The sequence below is a fragment of the Gigantopelta aegis genome, chromosome 4, assembly GCF_016097555.1.
Source record: "Gigantopelta aegis isolate Gae_Host chromosome 4, Gae_host_genome, whole genome shotgun sequence".
Lineage (NCBI taxonomy): Eukaryota > Metazoa > Mollusca > Gastropoda > Neomphalida > Peltospiridae > Gigantopelta > Gigantopelta aegis.
The window spans coordinates 37,645,760-37,667,458 of NC_054702.1; the positions used below are offsets into that span (position 1 = coordinate 37,645,760).

A 21,699-nucleotide genomic window follows, 5' to 3' on the forward strand; every position below is an offset into this window, starting at 1 on the left:
TGGTTAATTAAAACAAGCATTCTGAGAGTAACGGACATAACACATTTTTGTATCTTCCAAGTTCAAGGGCCAGAACTCTTGTCAAAAATGGGCAAATTGCCATGAAAGTCAAACTTTATCTGTAACAGAATACAATAAAGCTACACAAAAAATTTCATCTCAATATCTCATGGAAACAAGAGACAAAATGGAGATGATAGAATACAATAAAGCTACACAAATTTTTTTAGACTAAAAAATTAATTTGAAATGACAGCTTTAAGAAGCATCACACCTTTCATTCAATAACAAAAACCTCAAGAAAGAATATTAATTTAGTTTATTAGCAAACAATACATAATACTTCATAGAGATAGATCATTGTGTTAAAAGTCTTATAATGCATGACAAAGGACATATAAAAATACACATCGGAACAGACATGAAACAAGTGTACAGGGCCCTGTTCCACAAAGCGATCTTAGCCCTATGTTTTTGCCAGGGGAACACACCCCCCCCCCCCCCCCCCACATAAACTTCATTGGCTTGTAGGTGGGCCCATTGGGTTATTTCTCTTGCCAGCCAGTGCACCACGACTGGTATATCAAAGGCCGTGGTATGTGCTATCCTATCTGTGGGATGGTGCATATAAAAGATCCCTTGCTGCTAATCGAAAAGAGTAGCCCATGAAGTTTCCTCTCTCAATATCTGTGTGGTCCTTAACCATGTCCGACGCCATATAACAATAAATAAAATGTGTTGAGTGTGTCGTTAAATAAAACATTTCCTTCCTTCATTGGCTAGTCTAGATCCTCCTCTGCTAAAATTCCTGTTCACGTGCCGGACATGCCTGACCGGCCTCAGTGGTGTCGTGGTTAAGCCATCGGACTACAGATTGGTAGGTACAGAGTTCACAGCTCGGTACCTGCTCCCACCCAGAGCAAGTTCTTAAGGGGTCAGTGGGTAGGCGTAAGGCCACTACACCCTCTTCTCTCTCACTAATCAACTAACAACTAACAGCCCAGATAGCTGAGGTGTGTGCTTAGCACAGCGTGCGTGAACCTTAATTGGATATAAGCACGAAAATAAGTTGAAAAGAAAATGACATGCATCAACTTCAAGTTAATATAGGCAAGTATATAGAGTGACTAGGATAAGAATACAGGGCCCAGTTGTTCAGTTGTTGGGTAGCTAGCTTGACCAGTGATTAACAGAACTGGATCAATACAAATAGTAATAGAAAACATAGTGTTTAAACGTGATTTACAACAAACAAAGGTATCCATACATAATCAAATCTGATGGTTATTTTATATTTGTGAAAAAAATAAAATGAAATAAAAATATTACACAAACCCAGAGTTAATTTAACTATGCTTTGAACAAATAGACCCAGGTCTATATACTGTTCTGAATTTGTTGTGTTGTTGGGGCGGGACGTAGCCCAGTGGTAAAGCGCTCGCTTGATGTGTGGTTAGTTTGGGATCGATCCCTGTCAGTGGGACCATTAGGCTATTTCTTGTTCCAGTCAGTGCCAGAAAAAACAATGTAGCAGGTTACCCCTCTATGACTGTGTCAAAATTACCATATGTTTGACATCCAATAGCTGATGATTGATAAATCATTGTGCTCTAGTGGTGTCGTTAAACAAAACAAACTTCTTCTTTTTTTGTTGTGTTGAGTAGTACATGTATATCAGTAGCAACACTATACCTAAACTTGGGAGTCTACTCAAAGACATAAACAGGTTTATACGATAAACGTTACCGAGTCTAGTTTTCAAGGTACCGTATATATTTTTCTTTTGTTTCATCTCAAATTTATTTGTAGGTAAGATGACCAGAAACAAATTGGATTGAACAAAATTGATCATCTAACCAAAAAATTGTAAGCATGTGTACTTTTAATTTACACTGCATATAATGTGAAATTTGATTGGCTAATCAAATCCATTTGCTAAACTAAAACACTAAAATGTGTCATAAATTTTGGAAATTCCCCAAAAGCCTGTTTACATATCTGTATGCTATTTCACACGGTTTACTGATAGTTTGACATACTTTTAACATTTCACTGTTAAATCTTTTCTGAAGCAAAATGAGTGTTCCTGTTTATAAATGTGTGTGAAATCACATACACACATGTATGTGACGCTGACAGAAATTCTAACGTAAATAACAGCAACTATGAATCTACGTTGTCCAGTTGTTGCGATGAGTATTTGGGATATGTGAAATTGGTATTAATGGTGGGCATTGTCATTATTAAAACAATAAAATACTAAAACAAAATCATAAACAACAGATGTATTACATGTAAAAACATATAATTTAATCTCCTTGTGCTATAATTATTTTATAGGGTGGATGTCTTGAAACATGATAATAGTGACCAGGTTATTGTTAACCCTGCGTTCTTTCTAAAAAAAACGATTATTTAAATGAAAAAACGCCCGTTTTTAATAGATTTATTGAATTAGAATGGGGATAACTATATTGTACTTGACCATGTGTGGATGCTAATGCTAATTTTACAGTTGGAAATATCTGTTTTACCATCTCAGCTTTGCGTCGCTGGTAAACCTCAATTTGTTATAGTAAAACCAGCATTAACATCTGCAAATGGTCAAATATATCTAACTTATCCCCTAAATTAACAGAGGACAATATTTCACACTATTGGGTAACCGGAAGTCTGTTCACCTGATTTTTTTTTACCTAGGTACAGTAACCAATTGCCTTGGTTACATGAATTATATTTACATAAATGATTAATCTTAACACACTTGTACTGTGGTTTTGACCTACATGTACACTAACTGTGCAATAACATATCATGTTTAAAATTGACTTGTGCATCAAGAGTCTAATAATTAGTCTACATTCTTTGAATACATGGACTTTTGTAATATATGAATAAGGTTCTGGCAATCCTCGAGTTTGCCATTTTTAATTTTAGAATTTACCACTTAACCAATAGATGGTTTGCATGAATTTAAAGTCGCATAAGACACGCGAACAGAACTACGGTTTACATGAAAAGTTGTGACCTGATTTAATGGTTTAAAAAAAGACTAAACTTCTGACATTTTGTAAAAATATATCATGTACATGTTTTAAAATTATGTGTCAACAAATAACAGGAGTGCTGCATGCTGGATAGTATACCCTGAGAAATTCATCCCAGCCACAGTCAGCCAACTACAAAAAAAAAAAACATTCAACATAAATAAACAATTCATACTATATATATGTACATATACAAGCTTGAAAAATACATAGCAGAAAAAAACCACGAAGAAAAACAGAGAATTTTTTTTTTTTACACAGGTTGTCTGATATACGGCAATTAGAGTAGAATATAAGAAAATAAAGATTAACCTAGTGCTACATGGCTACTCTTCTTAATCGATGAGTAGACCGTGATCTTTTCACATTTACTTTTGCAGAAAGGCAGCACATACCACAACTTTTGATACTAATATACCAATCATAGAGGACTGATTGATGAATGTGACTTACAGTGACCTTGAGAGTGCTTGTAACTACCATTTCTACACCACTAGAGCATATCGATTTATTAACCATCAGCTATTGAATGTCAAACACTGATAATTACACCTAATATGATGAATATTATATGACAGAAGATGATGGTACCAGTCTAATTGTTCACAAACGCTCAAAACTTCTGAACATGCCACAGCTAAACCAAGTACCTTAACCCCAGTGATATGACCACTCTGTCATCAGTTAGACATTCAGGCAAAATGAGCCAGCCTAAAAACCTTTTATTTTCCTTATTCTACTAAAAATATTACAGTTCAAACCCCTCAAAACCGGACAGCCGTGGGACCAAGGAAAAAAGTCTGGTTTTGAGGGGTATTCAGTTTACAGAGGTTTATTATTTTAAGTTTATCATCAAGCGATAATTCAACATGGCAGCATTTCACTGGACATTCCTACATGTCCAAAGTAGATACTAAAATGAAACGCTGTTGACAAATTTTCCACCAAACCAAGCCAAACAATTTCACTCTTGGTTACTCTTTATTTTGTTAAATAAACTTTGCAAAGATAAAAAACAAAACAACAAAAAAAGAAGGGTTCAAACAATTGGAAAAATTAATTAAATTCCTAGTTGCTTTGATGTTAATTGTGGTAACTGCGAGACGTACATGTAGGCTATGAAAAGCAATCGAGCTCAGAATAAAGGGAGTACATGTGTTTCCTCCAGTTATTTAAACATCAAAGCTGTTAATTAATTCCTTAATTGGTATTTGTTAACTACACGACAGTGACACTGGAGTATGTGCACATGTAATTAGCTCTGCGTACGCAATCTCGTTATCGGCTAAGTGGGTATTCAAAGTATAAGTAATGTAGTAATGATTGATGTCGGTGTGACCGTCCGGTTTTCTGAGGTAAAATTTGCATTAAAGGAACACAATGGGACCGGATAATTTTGTCCGGTGCAGTTTAGTGGGGTAAATTTTAGTGTTAAAAGATATGCAAATCACGGGACCATGTAAAACGTCCGGTTTTGAGGGAATTCCGGTTTACTGAGGGTCCGGTTTTGATGGGTTTCACTGTAGTTGTAATCAATGTGTAAATGCAAAGTGATTTGTTTGAAACCCTATATAGCGGTTTGGTACTAATGCAAATATGAATAATTGAGTATTTTTGTTTAATTTAACAAACATCAGGCTACCTCCTTCCTCAAAAAAAAAAAAAAGATAAAGGGACGCATGGATAATATAATGTGTATTTACTACTGGTTGAGAAGAATGTAGTTTAGACAAAACAAACATCTGTTTGTACCTGTCCAGGAACATGAATATTGAAGTCGAGGCCGTACACAAACTCTGTGTGGTGGCTAACAACCTCCAGAGCCTCTGGTCGGCTGAAGTCCCAGATTCTGAAAACAGTAGTAGTGGTGTACAACCTTTAACATATTAATTAATCAATAATACAGCAGTAAATATTTTGATCCAAATAAAAAATTAATGCATGTAACATTTTATTAATTTAAATTTGTAAAACCTAAAATATGTGGATAATAAAATAATATAATAATAATAATAATAATAATAATTTTGTTTGATGTGTTTAATGACAAATCATTAATTAATTAATATATAATAAGTTAAACTGTTTCCACACACAGCTGTATGACCAACCCCTCCACCCCCATTCCCAAAACCTTTTGACACAAACTTGTGCCACTTTAGTATTAAAAATCTCATAAAATTTTGTGACCATAGTCCATCCACCTATCAATGACCGATTAATAATTTATTCAATTAAAACTGTGCTTTTGGGAACTCTTAAGCAATGCTCATCAAACTTGTTTAATCACTTTTAACACTGCACTGTCACAATAGATACAAAATAAATAAAATAATCTTCAAGGTCATTATCTTTCATTCTCAAAGAACACTACTCATGTTTAATAATTCCAATTTAAGACAAATATGACAAGAAAATTCCTCCAATATTTCAGAACAAAACAAGCATTCTGAGAGTACTACTAAAAAAATTTGAGAAAACAAATTTTTGTATTTCCAAAGTTCAAGAGTAATGACCGTCAACAATTGGTAAATTGTCATGAAAGTCAAACCTGATCTGTAATAGCACATGATATAGCTATATATATAATTCAGCTCAATATCTTGAGTCATTTGGGGGGGGGGAGGGAGGGAGGGAGGAAAGAGTCCAGAAAACTAATTTCCTCAGTTCAAAGGCCATAACTCTGTCAAAAATGGATACATTGTCATGAAAGTTCATGAAATTTTAGCTCAATAGTTTGAGACATTGTAAAAAATCCCACCCAGAAAACTATATGTTGGACTGGTAGGGGAGTAATAATTAAGTACATTTTGAACATTACCTGACAGTGAAATCATAAGAACATGATGCCAGCATTGTTTTCACAAAAGGCGACGTCTGAAATAAAATCATACAACAATGACTTTAATTAAACACAGAGTTTCAAATCTTCTCACATTTCAAACTGGCACTGTTAATTTTCAAGCACTTAATTACATGAAACTATATACTTTCATACTGGATAAACTATTACAAAATAGTTTTGAATTTTTGGAATACATGTACTTGATACGTTCACACAGAATTTGATAAGCAGAAATGTCCAATACTAAAAACACCATTAAAAACAAATTTGTGTAAAGTAATACAAAATTTAGTCTTCACTATAATATAAAAATATTATTTTTCTAAAAGTAATTTTAGCAACATTTTGATGTTAAATTTTTTTTGGTCAGATTAAATAAAAAGTTTGTTTTGCTTAACGACACCACTAGAGCACATTGATTAATTAATCATCATCTACTGGATGTCAAACATTTGGTACTTCTGACTCGTAGTCATCAGAGGAAACCCGCTACATTTTTCCTAATGTTACAAGGGATCTTTTATATGCACTTTCCCCCAGAAAGGAAAGCACATACCACGGCCTTTGTCCAGTTGTGGTGCACTGGCTGGAATGAGAAAAAACCTAATCAGCTGAATGGATCCACCGAGATGGTTTAATCCTGCAATGCAAGCACCTCAAGCGAGCACTCAAGCTAAATCCCGCCCCAAACCATGAATGAATGAATGTCATAGCAACATTACCCTGATCCTTCGCACAGCATACTGATGTCCTTTCAGTTCACATACTGGTTTTGTGGTGTCTCTTAAATCCCACCCTCGGATTAAGCCATCCACACTGCCACTGAACAGCAGATTCTGAAAGTTTGGAAATATAAAATATCACTTTTAAATACCAGGTAAACACAAAGTATGCAACATTAAAATATAAATATCACTCTCATAAAAAACCCCAATGTTTTAAGATCTAGCAATTTAGGTGCATAACTATCAAATAAAATTCAAACAGAAAGGACAGAATTAAAAAAGTGCCTGTATATTTGTGTTATTATTAAGCTTAGAAATAACATTTCATCAAAAAAAGTAAATAATTTTTTTTTTGGTTTTTAATTAACAACACAACTAGAGCACAATGATTTATTAATCATCGACTATTGGATGTCAAACATGTAGTCTTAGAGGAAGCCTGCTACATTTTTCCATTAGCAGCAAAGGATCTTTTATGTGCACTTAACCGTAGACATGACAGCACATACCATGGCACTGATTGTGGGATGTAAAAAACAATCCAGTCAGAGAAGTGGTCTACTGATGGGGTTTGATCCTATGATCTTAGCATGCCAGGCGAGCACTCTTGTGACTGAGCTAGATACTGGCCCTACTAAGCCGAAGATGCCAGAGGTAGATAAGACATATATCATATTACATACATGCATACCTGATCATATTTACACCAGTCACAAGTGAGAATCTCGCCATCATGAGCAGGTATCACAGTCGTCGGAAACTGTCCTCCCCTGGCATCCCATAGTCGCAAAGTGCAATCACCTGAAACAAAGTGAGCTTTTATATAAATTAATTTATTTTAACTTGATTTTCATGTTTATAACCAATTAAGGTTCAAACATGCTGTCCTGGACACACATGCTGCACATTCACATACACACACACACACACACACAAACACACACACAAACCATAGTCACACACACACACAAACCATACAGTCACACACACACACATACACACACACACACACAAACTATACAGTCACACACACACACACACACAGACACACACACAGACAGACACACAAACTATACAGTCACACACACACACACACAGACACACACACACACATACACACAGACAGACACACACACACACACAGACACACACACACACTCGGCAGGTTTAATGGTTACTTGTTAAAGGGGCCAGTGTATTTTGCTGTACAGGGCCAAACTGAGCTATTAAAACTTATCCCTAAAGTCAGTGGATTAGCCACTATACCACTAAGGCCAGTAATTTTAAATGTAGACATCTGGGCCCCATTTCATAAAGTGATCTTAGCACTAAGATAACCTTAAGTGCATAAGGTAGGTATTCACTTAAGGTGATCTTAATTCTAAAATTGATTCATGGAACAGGGACCATATATAAGTCTTCAGACATGTGTCCCTATGTTATCTCCAACCTTCTCTCTTCTCCAAATGTATGTGCTAACTTGGATCAGAACTTGTGCCCATCAGGGCCAAACATAGATCCAAATAACTGGAAGGGAGGGTGTATGTGTGTGTAATAGAGGGTAACAAGAAAAGAATTGGGGTACAATAATATAGAGTTCTCTAACAAAAAAACAAAAGTCACTTTTAAACTAAAAATTAACACCTTTTCATATTTTTAACAAGCCTGCTTTGATTAATGTTAATCTTCACCCAATACCATTAATTTTGTTTCTGTACATGGAATGGTCACCTACCTGAAGCTGAAACAAAGCACCCTGGGATATGTGGTGACCAAGCAACATTGTACACAATGTATTCATGCCCTGAAAATGTGTTCAGTGATTGGCTATTTTGAAGATCCCACTAAAATGAAAGTAAGATTATCGTAAGCTACAGGAATACGCATAAACAAAGAATCTTAATGGATGCTCCTTAACGTCTAATTTTAAAAATTAATTTCCTTTAGAAATGTGTTAGAAATTATTTTAGCACCAGTCAAATAATTCACTTAATTAAAAATACTTCAGTGATATCAAATACTGAAAAAAAAACAAGAACTTTAAACAATAATTAACCTTGTTCCATATACATTTACTTCACAAGTGCACACCATTCCAAAAGCCCCAACCAAGTCTCAAGTGTGTATTAACATGAACCAACCCCCCCCCCCCCCAACAATATGTCAAATTTATATCTACTAAATTCTCACAAATAATATGAAACCAATGGTAAAATGTCTATCGTAAGTTAATCATAATATTTCAGTAATAAAACAACAGAAAACTGAAAACTGACATCGTATGTTTAAATACATGTATACAAATTTTATTATTCTTTTGTTTTTTTTTAGAATGAAGACCGACAGAAAATGAACAATTTACCAATTTAACTATCAACTAAACCGGTAGTATAATATTACGTAACATTCGAAAATGGATCTGGCATCATTTTTCATTTCATTTCAACTTATTTTTGTGTTTAAATCCAATACAAGGTTTAAGCACACTGTCCTGGTCACACACCTCAACTACATTTGTATCTGGGCTGTCTGTACAGGACAGTGGGTTAGTTGTTAGTGGTTAGTGAGAGATAAGAGGGTGTAATGGTCTTACACCTACCCACTGTGTCATTAAAACTTGCTCTGAGTGGGAGCCGGTACCGGGTTGAGAACCCTGTACCTACCAGCCTTATGTCTGATGGCCTAATCACAACACCACTGAGGCAGGACACCATCTGGCATCAAACAATAGGAAAGAATATATATACAACGTTTGTTGATGTTCACTGGTGTTCCAAAGTATGTCACAGTGACCTAAATAAATATACACATCAGTATCAAATTTACATAATACACCATTTAAAAACCCAAGAGATATTATTAAGTGATTAAACACCTAAAATATTGATCATCCGCAGCTATAAAATACTTACCAGTTTTATTGTATGATCCCAGGATCCAGACAGAACCAGATTCTCATTTCGAGTCAGACTCCAGTCCACAGAATTAACCTTTTCAAAAACAAGTTTAGTAATATCACCATGTTCTTCATGTATGCAATGATATTTTAACTTTTGGCAAAGATGCCAGGTTAATGAAATTAATTATTCTTTTTGTTAATAAAATCATCCAGTGGAATATTCTTTTCTCTTTTGTATATTTTGGGAATAATATTATATGCAAAAACTGAGTATAATAAAATGTTTGTACAATAAAACCTGTCTACACTGGATTAACCTGGAGATCCAATTTAGATAGGATCAAAATGTTTAGAGGGTTTTGTTTTAGAATTAAGAAACTTTTAACTGGAAAAATTTGTTTTGTTTAACGACACCACTAGAGCACATTGATTTATTAATCATTGGCTACTGGATGTCAAACATATGGTGATTTTGACATATAGTCTTAGAAAGGAAACCCGCTACATTTTTTCATTAGTAGCAAGGGATCTTTTATATGCACCATCCCACAGACAGGATAGCACATACCATGGCCTTTGATATACCAGTCGTGGTGCACTGGCTAGAACGAGAAATTGCCCAATTAATGGGAGTTTTGACAGGATTCCGGTTTGTTCAGGGTCTGGTTTAGACAGGTTTCACTGTATATTTATTTGTATTTAACACCTCACTACATATTAAACTACGGCTATATAGTGTCTAATAAACAATTAATTTGAAATATGATTGTATGAATGAGAGAAGAAACCTGCTGCTACCATATAAAGCAGTATTGAATCTGATACAGATGCCAATTAAACAACCATAAATTTAAGGCCCAAAACACACTGGATCTGGGTCTGGGTTTGGTGAGTGTGATAAAGATGCCATGTCTGGTGTATTTTGATGTCTGGGTCTGTAACTGTTATGTGCTGTCAATATATATTAATGCGTTCATATCTTAAGATAAATTTACTTCTATAAACATCAGTAATAAGTATGAGTAAAGTTCGAATATTGTGCAGCTGCCAGTCTGGCAGTGTTAAAACATAGCGTATGTTCTATGTCGTCTGTTGCCAGATCTGTAGTTTGAGCCAGCACAGACGTGGTGTGTTTTGTCACATTCGATTCAATGTATTTCATTTTCAACCAGTACCATACTCTCCAGACCCAGACCCAGATCCGGTGTATTTTGGGCTTTAGTTATCAAATCAGGATGAAATCAGTGTAGTTAAAATTACCTCCTTAGTGTGTTCCTTAAATGCTCGTATGGGTCCCTGAAATGAAAAAAGAAAACCCCCAAAGAGAATACAAAATACTGGATCATGAGTGTATTGATTAATTTGTCATATACATACACAATAACAGTAGCCTTAACACACACACACCCCAAAAACCCCACAAAAACCCCCACAAAAAAACCCCACACACCTACATATATGTATGGACTAGCCTTCGAGAATAGCTCTTTGCTGTAACTTAACTCATAAAAATTGCCACTTTTCTTAACAATAATCAATACAGATTTATAAAGTTCTGGGGGCACTTCCAATTTGGAGGAACGCTGTACATGTAGTGATGTGCTCTTACTAGCAGTATAGCTAGTGAGAATTTCCCTATTGGCTCAGTTGGTAGAGCGCTGGACTCTCGTACTGAGAGTCTGTGGTTTGAATTTCCTCAGTGGAGGTTGATTTTTCTGTTACATATACGCCAAGCATTCCACTTTTTCAGGGCCTAATAATATCTACAAAGTACTTCAAACAAAAAAACCCCAATTATATGGATATGTTTAATACAATATAACACAATACAACAGACAATAAAATTTCATTATCCAGATAATAATTACTAGTACATTAATTTAAATTCTGAATTTCATAGACACATAACATACTGTAAAACTAAATCCTTTAAAAAGAAGAAGAGGGATTCTTGCGATTTCGAGGAATTTAACTAAAAAGAGTATAAGGTTAACTGGTCTCCAAATTAAGATAGAACACAACAAATTTCAACTTTTAATATACTGTGAATTTCTCAACTTCAGAAATTGTTTCCCATTCTCCACCCCAAAATGATACAGCCTTAGTTTTGACTTAGTATGGTGCCCAACGCTAGAATTAACATTACCCCGGTATATATTAATTACCAGTGAAATTTCATTGTAGTTACCTTCAATTGCGCTGTATCCCATACCAATACTGAACCATCACCAGCTGCAGTGACCACAACATTTTCATTGTTCTCTGCCCAGGTCAAATCAAAGAGCCCGTCATTCCAGTCGTAGGTCCTCACTACGGCTAGTCCCTCTGGGGTCTGATCAAGAATGAACAGAGTACCACAACCTGTAAGTGTATTAAAAAAAGAAAGAAAGACCAACATTAGTTTCATAATGATAACAACAGCATTAATTATAGGTTTAAGCCTGTCGATCAATCCCTAGCCATGTAAAAGACGGACTAAATATTGTTTAAAACAACAGTGTTCTGTTTTTATATACATTGAATCCAAGGCTATAAACTGGACACTAGGCCTGATGCTTATAAAACTTTTACAGTCTAGACTCGACTCTTAACAGAGTCTGAAACAGTAATATTATGGCAACACCATACAAATTGTATGCATGTGACGTCATTTGAGATTAAGTCTGGGCCCCGTTCCACGAAACGATCTTAGCACTAAGATCAACTTAAGTGCATAGGGTAGCTGTGCGCTTATGGTAGTCTTAGGGCTAAGATTGCTTCGTGGAACAGGGCTCTAGACTCTAAAAGTTTTATAAGCATGGGCCCAGGTCCTCAAATTTCACGGAAACGATAGTTTCCGGTAGCGTGTCGGTAAAATCATGAAACCAAAATTTCCTTTCCCATGATTATTATATCAAGTACAACTATTCAACAAAAATTAATTTTTAAAAACAGTTTCCGATGGGTTACCATGATCATATTGCATGGAACTGAAAAAAAAAATTCTTCCCATGAAATTTGAAATCCTATGGCCTGGGACACCCAAAAGGATGAATGAATGAATTATGTTTAACAATACCCCAGCACACAAATACACATCGGCTATTGGATGTCCCACAGGACCAAGTTAAAAGTTGGGGTCTAAGGGCAATCTGGTTTAGAAACGTTCTGTTCTGTACTGATATTAAAAAAAGGGACTAGGAAAAATGTTAAGTTTTCAGGGAATTCTGGTTTACTGAAGGTCTGGTTTTGAAAACTTTTATAATATTATTATAATATTTATACAAGCCAAATATATAGAAAACATTTTGTTTTGTTTAATGACACCATTAGAGCACATTGATTTATTAATACTGGCCTCTGTGGCATCGTGGTTAAGCTATCGGACATAAGGCTGGTAGGTAGGCTACAGGGTTTTCAGCCCGGTACAGACTCCCACCCAAAGCACGTTTTAACAACTCAATGGGCAGGTGCAAGGCCACTACACCCTCTTCTCTCTCTCTAACCAATAACAACTAACCCACTGTCCTGGACAGACAGCCCAGATAGCTGAGGTTTGTACCCAGGTACAGTGTGCTTGAACCTTAATTGGATATAAGCACGAAAATAAACTGAAAGAAAGAAAGATTTATTAATTATCGGCTATTGGATTTCAAACATTTGGTAATTATATCGTATAGTCTTAGAGAGGAAAGCCACTATATGTTTTCCATTAGTAGCAAGGGATCTTTTATATATGCACCATCTCACAGACAGAATAGCACATACCACAGCCTTTGATATACCAGTCGTTTGCTGTTAAGATGCAGTATAATGCTCAAAACAAAGTATACAGTTTGTTTGTTTATTTTGTTTAATGACACCAATGGAGCAAATTGATTAATTAATTATCGGCTATTGGATGTCAAACATTTGGTAATTCTGACTTTGTAGTCATCAGAGGAAACCCGCTACATTTTTCCTAATGTAGCAAGGGATCTTTTATATGCACTATCCAACAGACAGGCTAGCACATACCATGGCCTTTGATATACCAGTTGTGGTGCACTGCCTGGGATGAGATGTTTGCCATTAAGGTGTAGTATGATGATTAAAACAAAGTAAACAGAGCAGAGTTTCATAATGCTACAAATGACACAAAACACAAATTGATGCAAGTGTTATATTTTTGAAAGTACATTTATAATGACTTGGAGAAATATGAACACTGGTACATGTATTCACAATAATTACACATTAGTGAACATCGCGGTTCTCAAGCAGCACTATGGGTATTAATATGTTTGATTTCACATAAAAATGTTCCGCTATATATATTTTTAACCATCAGATAACTGTAGTTACAAGTGCCATATTTCACTATTTTTACGTTTATTTATGACAATGGCTACAACCAATCCCACACATAACGTTCTCCACAAAACTGTATAAAAAAATCACTACCACCTAAATCATGTGCTGTTTAAATATAAAATACACACAAGTATTACTATCAGTAAACCCTTGTTCTGACATTGTATGCAGTTCCCTACTTTTCCCTCCCCCAAATTTTTTTCTGTCTAGGACGAAGGAGCTGGCAGTGGTCAGAACCTACACCAAAGACAAGGTGTGTGCTATAACAACTTGTTCTCAATGCGTATTTAAAACCACTTTACCACAATTCCATTCTCTACTTTAAAGTTACAGTGTCTGGTTACCATATAATAATATCATGCACAAATATAAAATACAAGTTGAACTGCACTTTTAAAAAATTTGCGTGTGTTCGCTATGAATGGAGAACGTCAAAAGTATAGCTCAATTCGTCGCCTGTGCGGCCATTGCTCGGCAAACCACAAACGACAGCCTGTTGTCAATTTCAGTTAACAGGTGCGTTTGCAGATTTGAAATTATAGGGTTCATCTAAAAAAATTAAATGAGAATTTTTGTGCTGTACAAAGAACGTTTGGTTGAGGATACGTACTATTCTTTCGTTAAAACTGGTTTTGATCTTGACAACATACTATCGACAATTGTACCTTCCTATTTAAAGAATTAATATTTTATAAAGTGTTAGTAAAACTTTCAAAGTTTAGTTTATATAACACATTGATCATGTATATATTTTTAATAAAATATACTAAAGTAGAAAATGACTGTTTTCACTTTTTAATTTTACGTGTGGTAAAATCGACAAATTCAAATAAATATTATTTTGTTTGGAAAGGGTAAAGTTAGTTTGTTTTGTTTAATGACATCAGTGTTAGAGCATATTGATTTAATAATCATCTGCTTTTGGATATCAAACGTTTGGTAATTTTGACATATAATCTAAGAAAGGAAACGGGCGCATGTGCAGGGGGGAGGGTATTGGGGGTCGAAACCCTTCCCTGACCAAGTTTAAAAAAAATGAAATATATTTTCTGGGGGGAACATGGCCCCATATAAACTTCGCTTAATGCAGTCTATAACCCCCAACCCCGCCGAAATCCCTGCACATGCGCCTTGGAAACCTGCTACATTTAAAACATATTTTTTTATTCTTTTTTTTTTTTTAGCAAGGGATCATTTATATGTACCATCCCACAGACACAGGATATCACATACCATGGCCTTTTATATACCAGTCATGGTGCACTGGCTGGAACAATCCCGCTGATGGGGATCGATCCTAGACCGACCGCGCATTTAAAAAAACACCACATTTTTAGGTCTAAGTAATGAATAGAAATAACATATAGTCTTCATAAATGTTACGTATATCGAACATACCGCCCTCTTCCCTCTACCCCTAGAGCATTACGTAATTATTAACACCCCCCTTACATGTAGCGCGCATGCCAACCGCTGGTCACTGTCAAAATTTCAAGGCAAATCCCCCAACGACCCCTGGAATGGTATTGTACCATACCTCTATGGATATAAATATATTTTGGAGGTATGAGATGACCCCTCAATCAAGACAGTTAAATTTGTTCAAAATCACGTGAGAAGCTAAGTGCCTGCACAAATTTGTGTAAATTCCCAGTTCTACTGGCATCCCGCTAATTGAAGAAAAACAAGCTGGCCCAGGGGTTCAAAAATCTTCAAAAAAATGACTTGCCACAGGGCAAGTGCCAATCAGATATTCACTTGCCCCATACATTTTCCCACTTGCCCATATTTCTTAAGGTAACCAATTGTGTTACTCCTATTTAATTTAATACAGTGCTTAATAATGTAATAATACTGAATGTATTTGGTTTGATTGCACAAATAAAGACTTTTGCCAATAGGTTACAACACTTACTCAGGAAGTATTAAATGTATATGTCTGTCCAGTAGTATCCACCGTCTTCTCTATTAGTTGATTTAAACTTTATTTTTTTAAATAGTGTCCTTTTATTGATTTAAAATTTGTTATTTGTTTGGTAGTGTCCACTTGTTCATCTCAATATAATTATTGTGTCGATGTATGTATTAGTGGCCGTGGATGTGGCGAGAACCCTTTCCACTTGTGAGCCATTCTTTTATGGCTAGCATTGGTTGAAAAATGTTTATGTATTTTGGCCCATGTGTCATTATTATGAGTATATTATTTAACATTTTCTGCCTCAAAACACTTCTCTGGGATGTTTTTACCCTGTTCATAGCTGAGAAAAGTCTCTCACAAATAGCCATGGCTGGGCTCAAGTAAACATGACCTCTGTTAATGTTTTTAAATAGTGCATGATTGGTAAACAACAGAAGGGGAAGGGGAGTACATCGATTGCAGCCATGTATTTTTAATTTATTGAGCATAATTTATTTGTTAAAAACTATTAATAAAGCAGACAAAAATTATATATTCATGTATGCTTAGAGGGCATCGCATCATCATGATTATGGCGCTGGGATAATGAAATATAACTTGTCACGATTATGACATAGGGCTAATGAAATCCAACTTTACCTTACCAAGTACTGAAAAACATTAAGTATGTTCTGCTACAAGGTTTATGATATCTAAACTAAAATATCTTGCAACGTTTATAAGAATACAGTTCATAATGTTTATGCTTTGTTCAAGTGAACTCGGAAATTATAAACATGCTTAACACCCGTTCATTTGCAAAGTGTAGATTCCAGAGTCCACCGCGTTAACGTCTAATACAATTTGAATATGACAGTTTTTGCAAGGATTAAACATTTTGATTGCATTCACAAGGCATGCATGTTTTATTTTTATTTAAGTCACAGTATTGTCTCAACACTCCATTATTTTTTCAGTCGAACGTTCAGTGGCGGAAATTACCGATCTTAGTCGATAATAAAAGGGGAATAAGTCTAAAGTTGTTATTAAACTTTTCAACACATTGTTTTCCATTTTGGTGTCAACACATTGGCAAGAGTTCCGATCGTTCCAGCATTTAGGGTTAGGGTTAGTTCTCCTTAGAGCTATGTAAATGTTTGGACGACTGGAACTCTTTCCAAAGGTTTTACCGAGATTTGTAACAAAAAACAACAGTTTTAGATGGTAATTAGTCACTTGCCATATGCAGTTAACATAATTACTTGCCCGGCATGAAAATTCCACTTGGCACAGGCGTCGGACAATGGGATTTTTGAACCCCTGTGGCCTTAGATAATGTAGATAAGCGAGCATTGCGAAACTATAGCGATGTGGTGGGACTTTTATGTACCAAACAGAACTGGATCATCTATTCTAAATGCTTAAATAATAAAAAAAATTCCAGACACTGCAGCTTTAACTTTTGAATTTTTATATTAATGTTCATATATTTACCTTTGTTTGACACACAACAGCCCATGCAATTTTTGTGTGTGTTGGGCTGTCCTTCATTCATTTATAACTACTGTGTTATTTCAACAAGTTTTGGTTGAAATATGTATTTGGGTTGCTTGGGTTTCTTCTTGTAGTGAGTATGTTAGCGATTAATACGTAAGATATTTGTTATCAGTGAACTGTAAAAGAAGGAATGAAATGTTTTATTTAACGATGCACTCAAGACATTTTATTTACGGTTATATGGCATCAGACATATGGTTAAGGACCACACAGATATTGAGAGAGGAAACCCACTGTCACCAGTACATGGGCTACTCTTTTTCGATTAACAGCAAGGGATCTTTTATATGCACCATCCCACAGACAGGATAACATATACCACAGCCTTTGATATACCAGTTGTGGTGCACTGGCTGGAGCAAGAAATAGCCCAATGGACTCACCGACGGGGATCGATCCCAGACTGACCGCGCATCGAGCGGGCGCTAAATTATCAATGTAGAAGTATTTAATGTTATTGTCACAGGCCTTCTGATTTCACGGAAACAATCGTTTCTGGTACTGTGCCGGTAGCGTGTTGGTAAAATTAGGGAACCGAAATTTCATTTCCCATGATTATTATATTGAGTGCGGCTATTCAATAAAACTTAAAAACAGTTTCCGATGGGTTACCATGATCACAAGGCATGGAACCGAAAAAGAATTTTCCATGAAATTTTAAATCCTATGGCCTATGTCACATCAGAGTTGGGATCAGTGGCTACATGTGCTAAGTGGTAGGCAAGAATCCTGTGGGTTTTTTTTAATGACTTTTGTTTGATTTTAGGTTATTGCTCAAGAATTAACCATCCATTAGTGGTAATATTTAAGATTAATACAGCAAATGACGTAAGAGTCCGGTGTTTAGAACGTCACCATGCGTGTCAGTTGAAATTGTCTGCTAGAAAGTGGCTGCTAGAATCCACTTGGTAAAGTCGGACTTTTTTCCTTTAATTCAAAGTGAAGATTGTTTTAAAGTAAGTATTTCTTGGTCTCAGTGAGCTCGAAATAGATCACAATATACGATTTGGGTGTGGAAATGTGATGGTAATCATTATTTTGACCGCAATTTCGTTCCGAGCAAAATTCCTCGGAACCATTGTCCAGAAGCTGCAAATGGCGGAATGCCTAGACAAGATAAACCTCGCTGTTTGTGCTTGCACGCTAGGTTTATCTTGGTGAACTACCCCTACCCCAACCCCTAATGTTACTGTTTTTAAGCTCTACCTCCCTCTTTTGGTGACATATTTGATTATTACTATTATTTAGTAAAATTGTATTAACTAAAGTAAAATTGTATTAAGTAGGGCTAGTGAATTTTTAATCATGGCTAGCACATTTTTAAAAATCTCTGATCCCATGGCTAGTGGATTTTATAAACATTCTAGAAGACCTGAACCATTTTTAAAAAATCAAACCCAACTAATTGGAATACAGAGCCCATATTTCACATTTATCCATGAAGATGACTGGGGAATATTTCATACAAATTTTAAGTGGACTAAGTGGATCAGAAACCGCGATGTGCGTGGGACATTTGTTGAGTTGACCCCTTAAATCAGTTACTTAATGACCTCACCTGCAATACCGTAATATTGACATGTCACACATGCTAATCTCTGAGGAAAATAAGGTGAAAATTTCACTGAATATCCATGTCTTGCCTCTGTTTTGAATGATAAGGTCATAGGAACTTGATATAGACAGACAAAATCACTTAACTTTCACACCAAAATAGTGGTTCCATGTGACAAGTTGACAAGAGGAAATGCAATCTTTATTATTATTGTCGTAATATTATTTGTATTGGTTTTATATAAATAGTACCACAAAAGAATAAAGTATTAATAAAAATGATAACCGCTTAAAACATATATTTAAATTAAATATACTGAAGCCTGTATGAAATTTATTAACTAAGTTACGACAACCGAAAACAAATGTGTTACATTTCGGCGCCGTTCACAAGTTTTTGTGATCATTGATGAAAAAGGGACTTTAGTATTCGATAGTAGCATTTATTTAATGTAAAATGGATTCAGATTTTAATTTTCTTCCATCGGAGATTGCACGATTAGTTCTAGGTAAGCTGTTTATAGTAGAGAATATAATGTTTGCCATATCGCTTTCTGAATTCCGTGGTAATAACTGGATTTCGTGACAATTTGTCAATTACTAGAATTAGTATTACAAAGTTCTGTTATAAATTGTTGTCCGTCCAAGTTACTGTATTGTAACGGAAACTTTCACCTACGTTCCAGAAGACGTTATCGGTGTGAGCACTACGTTATTGTATCTAGGTCTGTCCCATCCTACAATTTTATTTATTTTTTGTAAATATCAGTTTGGTTTGACATAAGAAGAAAAGTACAGTGATGTCCGGTGTATCGGCGCACCTAAGCTTTCAAGGACCATTTTCTATGTGAACATTGTAAAATATTTAATAAAATGCGTCTCTCACCAATGAAGAAGTGCATAATCTGAAATACACTACAAACTGTTTTATGTCTGTAGTAAATAGGCTAAACATTTTAAAATGGTGCATAAATATTAGCACCCCCCTTGTATCCAAAACGATTTGCATGTCCGGTGATTCGGCGCAGTAGATGTAGATCGTTGACCCCGCTATTTATAAACCGCCCATGACCTCACCTTTAGCACATAAACGCTACACTATTGTCCCAGAATTATTTTAGTACTTTTTTGTTTGTCTTGTTAAAAATATTACTATGAAAATGAACGATCACATATGACCCATCTCATGATCAGTTTCGGAATCGTTTTCTTGAGTGGCACAGTACTGCAGATGCATACATGTTCATTGTCATGCATGGCTAAGATGCCTACATGGATTTTATTTTTCTCGGGTAGATTGTGCACACACGTGGATCTTATTTCGCTTTTATTTTTTATAACAATGTGACAATTATGAACTGGAATGACTGTCAATTAAGGTGTAAAATTTTCGTTTTGTTTGCATTTGCCTGTGTCTTCTTTTTCGGTTTAAATAAAAAAATAACCGAACAAAAATAATTACATTTATACTGTTTACTATAATTTTTAAAATGCGGGAAAGGTGTTTTTAGACTGGTTTTAACATTCTTAATATCAATAAGGATGACCTACTTCGTGTTTATAAACACGAAAACAGGTGAATTATTTATTTTGAAATTATTATATAATTATTGATAATTCTAAACAAAAATATTTAATTGCACCCTTAACAATAAATATGTTAATACTTGATTAACCATGGAAAAAGGAATTGAACTTTAATTCGTTAAAAACTCCGACAACATGACAACTTCCTAAGTATACTCAAGCAAAATACCAAGTGCGCCGAATCACCGGACACGCCGATACACCGGACACGGTTGTAATTTAACTTTTAAGTGTTTTTAGAAATACAGTGCTGTCCAGTGTATCGGCACACCTAAGCATTCAAAGACCATTTTCTATGTGAACACTGTGAAATACATAATAAAATATCTCACCAATGAAGCAGTGCATAATTTGACATACACTACAAATTGTTTTATGTTTATAGTAAATAAACTTTTTTAAATTGTCCATTAATGTAAACACTCCCTTGTTACAACGAGTTGCATGTCCGGTGATTCGGCACAGTAGATGTGGATCGGTGACCCCCACTATTAATAAATCGCCCATTACCTCAGTTTGTTGAAAATATTACTATGAAAATGAACGATCACACATGACCCATCTCATGATGATCAGTTTTGGAATCGTTTTATTGAGTGGCACAGTACTGCAGATGAATACATGTTCATTGTCATGCATTGCTAAGATGCCTACATAGATTTTTTTTTCTTGGGTAGATTGTGCACACACGTGAATCTTGTTTTGCTTTTATTATTATTATTTTGGTAACAATGTAAAAATTGTGAACTGGAATGACCGTCAATTAAGGTGTAAAACTTTGCATTTGTCTGTGTATTCCTTTTCAGTTTAAATAAAAATAACCCCCAAAAACAATGATACCGTTTACTATAATTTTAAAAATTCGGGAAAGGTGTTTTTGGAATGTTTTTAACATTCTTAATATCAATACGGCTGACCTACTTCGCGTTTATATACACGAAAGGAGGTGAATGATTTATTTTGAAATTATGATATAATTATTGATAATTCTAAAAAAATTAAAAAATTATACTCTTAACAATAAATATGTTGATACTTGATTAAACATTAAAAAAAGAATTGAAGTTTAATTTGTTAAAAAACACTGACAAGGTGAAAATTTCCTAAGCATACTTGAGCAAAATACTAAGTGCACCGATACACCGGACAGTTTCTAGACGTTTCATACCCAAACCCGTTCGTACCATACCGTTTCGTAACCACTAGCATACCAGTTAGTAACCAATTAAATAATGTCATACATTACACCTAACATT

General features: G+C 35.1%; 2 protein-coding genes across 2 annotated transcripts in view; one reads left to right on the forward strand and one right to left on the reverse strand.

Moving 5' to 3' along the window:
• Nucleotides 1–1,553: 1,553 nt before the first annotated feature.
• LOC121372041 (peroxisomal targeting signal 2 receptor-like) lies at nucleotides 1,554–19,030 on the reverse strand. Its single transcript, XM_041498286.1, has 10 exons — nucleotides 18,861–19,030; nucleotides 11,705–11,877; nucleotides 10,777–10,812; nucleotides 9,530–9,607; nucleotides 8,353–8,461; nucleotides 7,309–7,418; nucleotides 6,615–6,728; nucleotides 5,869–5,924; nucleotides 4,800–4,896; nucleotides 1,554–3,179 (listed from the first exon to the last, which is right to left on the reverse strand). The coding sequence occupies exons 1-10, from the start codon at nucleotides 18,967–18,969 to the stop codon at nucleotides 3,108–3,110; spliced, it is 954 nt and encodes a 317-aa protein (XP_041354220.1). The 5' UTR covers nucleotides 18,970–19,030; the 3' UTR covers nucleotides 1,554–3,107.
• Nucleotides 19,031–19,238: 208 nt separating this feature from the next.
• LOC121369823 (protein NPAT-like) overlaps nucleotides 19,239–21,699 on the forward strand; it is a 48,771-nt gene continuing 46,310 nt past the window's right edge. Inside the window, exon 1 of the mRNA XM_041494897.1 lies at nucleotides 19,239–19,365. Within this exon, the coding sequence (XP_041350831.1) occupies nucleotides 19,314–19,365 (52 nt within the window). The 5' untranslated portion in view covers nucleotides 19,239–19,313. The remainder of the gene's footprint in view (nucleotides 19,366–21,699) is intronic.

Excerpts from the sequence above, each read along its gene's own strand:
- LOC121372041 (XM_041498286.1), bottom strand. The coding sequence starts at position 18,969 with ATGACCTTATCATTCAAAACAGAGGCAAGACATGGATATTCAGTGAAA. Across the intron at positions 8,462-9,529 it reads GGGATCATACAATAAAACTG|TGGGATCTTCAAAATAGCCA; the intron begins GTAAGTATTTTA and ends CTTTCATTTTAG. Across the intron at positions 4,897-5,868 it reads TCTTATGATTTCACTGTCAG|AATCTGGGACTTCAGCCGAC; the intron begins GTAATGTTCAAA and ends TACTGTTTTCAG.